The following is a 3,125-nucleotide window of genomic DNA, read 5'->3' on the forward strand; positions in this document are numbered from 1 at the left end:
CCAAAACAAGGCAGGCGAGCCCGGTGCTTCTGCATCAGTCACTAATGTATCCATCCATAATGTGTTTATACACTCCCTAAAGGACACAGCAATGGGTACAAAGAGCTAGGAGAGTGAAGCAAAGTCCGGGGCTGGAGTAAGGATCTTAAGGGGTTGGGGGGGGGGTGTTATACCCAGGCAGCCGCACAAATGGCCATAATGATAATAATTTACAAAAACACTACTGGCCATGCTAGCTATTAATGATAGCATCAGATCACAACCGTGGTAATAGGTCTATAGACGTCATTAGCAACATAGGAAGAAACATCTGAAATGGATACCATGAGTGTGACAGAGGGGAGAAGGAGCTGTCTGAAATATAAGCCCATTAACAATGAATGCTGCTTGACTTTCTGGGTTGTTGATAAGGGTAATAGTTATACTTCTAGGGGATATTTTTATAAATATGTCAGGATGTAAACATTACCCTAATTGTAAAGACTTCCATTTTCTCCTAATTAGACTTCATTAGTGTTACGCAGTAATCAAAGACTATTCAGCAAATTCACATCTTATGATTACAGTCTAGATTTGTAATGTTTAATTTGAAAATGTAATCATGAGGCTGTATCCCTTGCAATCCCTTTGGATGGTCTTCCACTTTCAACATCAGCAGCTCAGAAAAGGCCTACTTGGGCTGAGTTTAAACAGGTAAACCAATTCTGATCTTTTTAATTCACTAAATGGTCTTTTGACCAATCAGATCTTTTGCCAATTGGGTTTAAGATCAGAATTGGGATGCCTGTGTAAACACTTAGCCATTTAGATGGTTTATGACATGCCTAATCTATTGATTCCCCCCCTACCGTTCCACTCTAATCAAGCACTGATTTAGACCTAGGACAGCAGGTGTGTGTAATTAATTCAGGCTTGAACAGAAACCAGCAGGTTCCAGACCTCATAGGGTATGAGTTGAATACCCCTGCTATAGAGCATTTTATTAAATTGCCCTCTATATTGGGGCGAAAAGGACTAGTGTAGCACTAGGGAAAGAAATCTAAATGGGGAAGGGAACCCTGCTCTAGATTATCTTCTACCAAAACATCAGCACATACTATGCTGTATCATAGTATCTCATTAACTTGCAAGACTCCATTTATACTTATAGCTTGAGCAAAACAGACACCTGTACTTATAGCCCATTTACATTAGATAGCCCATGTATACAATATGTGCAGTTAAATAAATTGAGCTACCTGCACAGGGTCTGGGTGGAGGTTGCCAATGTTGTGATGAGGGTTTGACATGCATGTTCTGACTGAAAATGACAGCAAAATATAACTAAAGTAATGGTCCCATCTAGTGGCAAAAAATGAAAATTGCAGAAACATTTAATCATGGGGACCCCCCCAAAAAACAATATAGTGCATTTATTTCCCAAAAATAATGAATCAACTTAAACTTGTGGTGCATCCATAGCCTTAATTGCATTCCTGCAGCATTTGATGCACTCATTTTCTACTTTGAACTAGTGTATTTGGTGACAGCTTTGGTGCCCTCTGACACGGCGTGCTTGGCCAGCTCTCCAGGTAGCAAGAGTCGGACTGCGGTCTGTACCTCTCGGCTGGTGATGGTTGAGCGTTTGTTATACTGGGTCAGACGAGATGCCTCAGTTGCAATGCGCTCAAACACATCGTTGACAAAGGAATTCATTATGCTCATTGCTCTGCTGGAGATGCCAGTGTCAGGATGGACCTAGAGACAAAGAACACATGTCATCAAGTTGAAAAGAACTAGAGCAAGTAATTCAGTCAAGTTTACACTGTTTGGGGGGGGGGGTCTAAGCTGACATACATATGGCATTGTTTTAAAGTCATACCATGGATCATTTAGATAGATTTGGAATTTTGAGACCCCTTAGGTAACACCCCCCCAAAAAATAGACTGTAGAAATACTCAATAACAGCAACAACAAAAAACTCAAGGTTCAAGTATCCTATAATCTATGACAACTCAATATACACCTTATTTGTTGGCACAAACATCCATTAATTATGGGTTGACTTTATAACTAAAACGCCATCATGTTCGAGTCTCCCCTTTCTATAAGGTGTTCATATTAGTTTGTGGCCCAAACGTCTAGCATCTCAACGTTTCGTGAGAAGACAGATTTTCGGGATGTCTCCTGGTCTGAGAAACAGCAGCGTAGCTCTGCCACTTTCCACCACAGATGTGGAAGGGTGACCAAAAAAATTTAGAATTTGGATTGAGACGCAGACCATGCAAAAATATGTCTATTTTAAACTGATGGATTTGGATGGAGATTTTATTTTTGTTACTTAGAATGAGGCAGCGGTGTCTCAAACTACGGGGTTAAAATATATTGATAGGATAGATATGCAACAAAAAAAGTCGCCGTCACCAGCCTAACTGCGCATGGGCGAAACTAAGGTCTTTAAAAACGAGACTAAGCAAAAATTAAAATACATGAAAGCACATTTTCCGACACTTACCTGCTTCAAAACTTTATAGATATACACTGCATAAGTCTCTCTCCTCTTGGCTTTTCTTTTAGTCTTTTTCTCCCCGACTGCCTTTCCCTTCTTCTTGGTTACATCGTTACTCATTTCAGAGACTGTGCATACAACAGTAATTTAAGTGATAAGTCACGATTTAAACAGTAAATTGTCCTAATAAGGTACACGTTTGTTTATGCATAAGACCTACCTCGAGATACAGCGGAACCGTGATTATATGTATAATGCTGTCAGCACTGTTGTGGTCTATTCACCTGTAATTTCCGCCTCATCAAGCTGTCGCAACCTGTTTTTAAGTGCCCATTAATTAATGGACAGCTCACGTGGTGTCCATGCAGGTGCAGCGTATTGAAAAATCAGCCTGTCATTCATGCACAGTCCACTGGGGGTCGTGCGTGCACCAGCATTGTACGTGTCAATAAGCATTGCATCAACAAAAGATTTTGGAGTACAAGTAAATTAATTTTCTTGTAGAATAATGACAGTGGTCACACTTTCCTCAGCAATTTACACAGTGCCTAATGGTCCTTGACTGTGTGTATAACTGGTTATGAAAATGTTACTTTCAGCCTTGCAAATTGGCTGAATATTTTTGTCATCATTTGA

At 40.2% G+C, this 3,125-nt stretch overlaps 1 protein-coding gene across 1 annotated transcript; it reads right to left on the minus strand.

Annotated features, from left to right (window-relative positions):
* Positions 1-934: 934 nt before the first annotated feature.
* On the minus strand, positions 935-2,810 carry h2bk1 (H2B.K variant histone 1). Its single transcript, XM_014140655.1, has 3 exons — positions 2,710-2,810; positions 2,496-2,617; positions 935-1,737 (listed from the first exon to the last, which is right to left on the minus strand). The coding sequence occupies exons 2-3, from the start codon at positions 2,607-2,609 to the stop codon at positions 1,501-1,503; spliced, it is 351 nt and encodes a 116-aa protein (XP_013996130.1). The 5' UTR covers positions 2,610-2,617; positions 2,710-2,810; the 3' UTR covers positions 935-1,500.
* Positions 2,811-3,125: the final 315 nt, after the last annotated feature.

Source organism: Salmo salar, chromosome ssa14 (genome assembly GCF_905237065.1).
Source record: "Salmo salar chromosome ssa14, Ssal_v3.1, whole genome shotgun sequence".
NCBI lineage: Eukaryota > Metazoa > Chordata > Actinopteri > Salmoniformes > Salmonidae > Salmo > Salmo salar.

Bases quoted from the DNA above. Each gene is read 5' to 3' on its own strand.
- h2bk1 (XM_014140655.1), bottom strand. From the start codon at position 2,609: ATGAGTAACGATGTAACCAAGAAGAAGGGAAAGGCAGTCGGGGAGAAA. The intron at 1,738-2,495 runs GTAAGTGTCGGA...CTTTGTCTCTAG, and splicing joins TCTATAAAGTTTTGAAGCAG to GTCCATCCTGACACTGGCAT.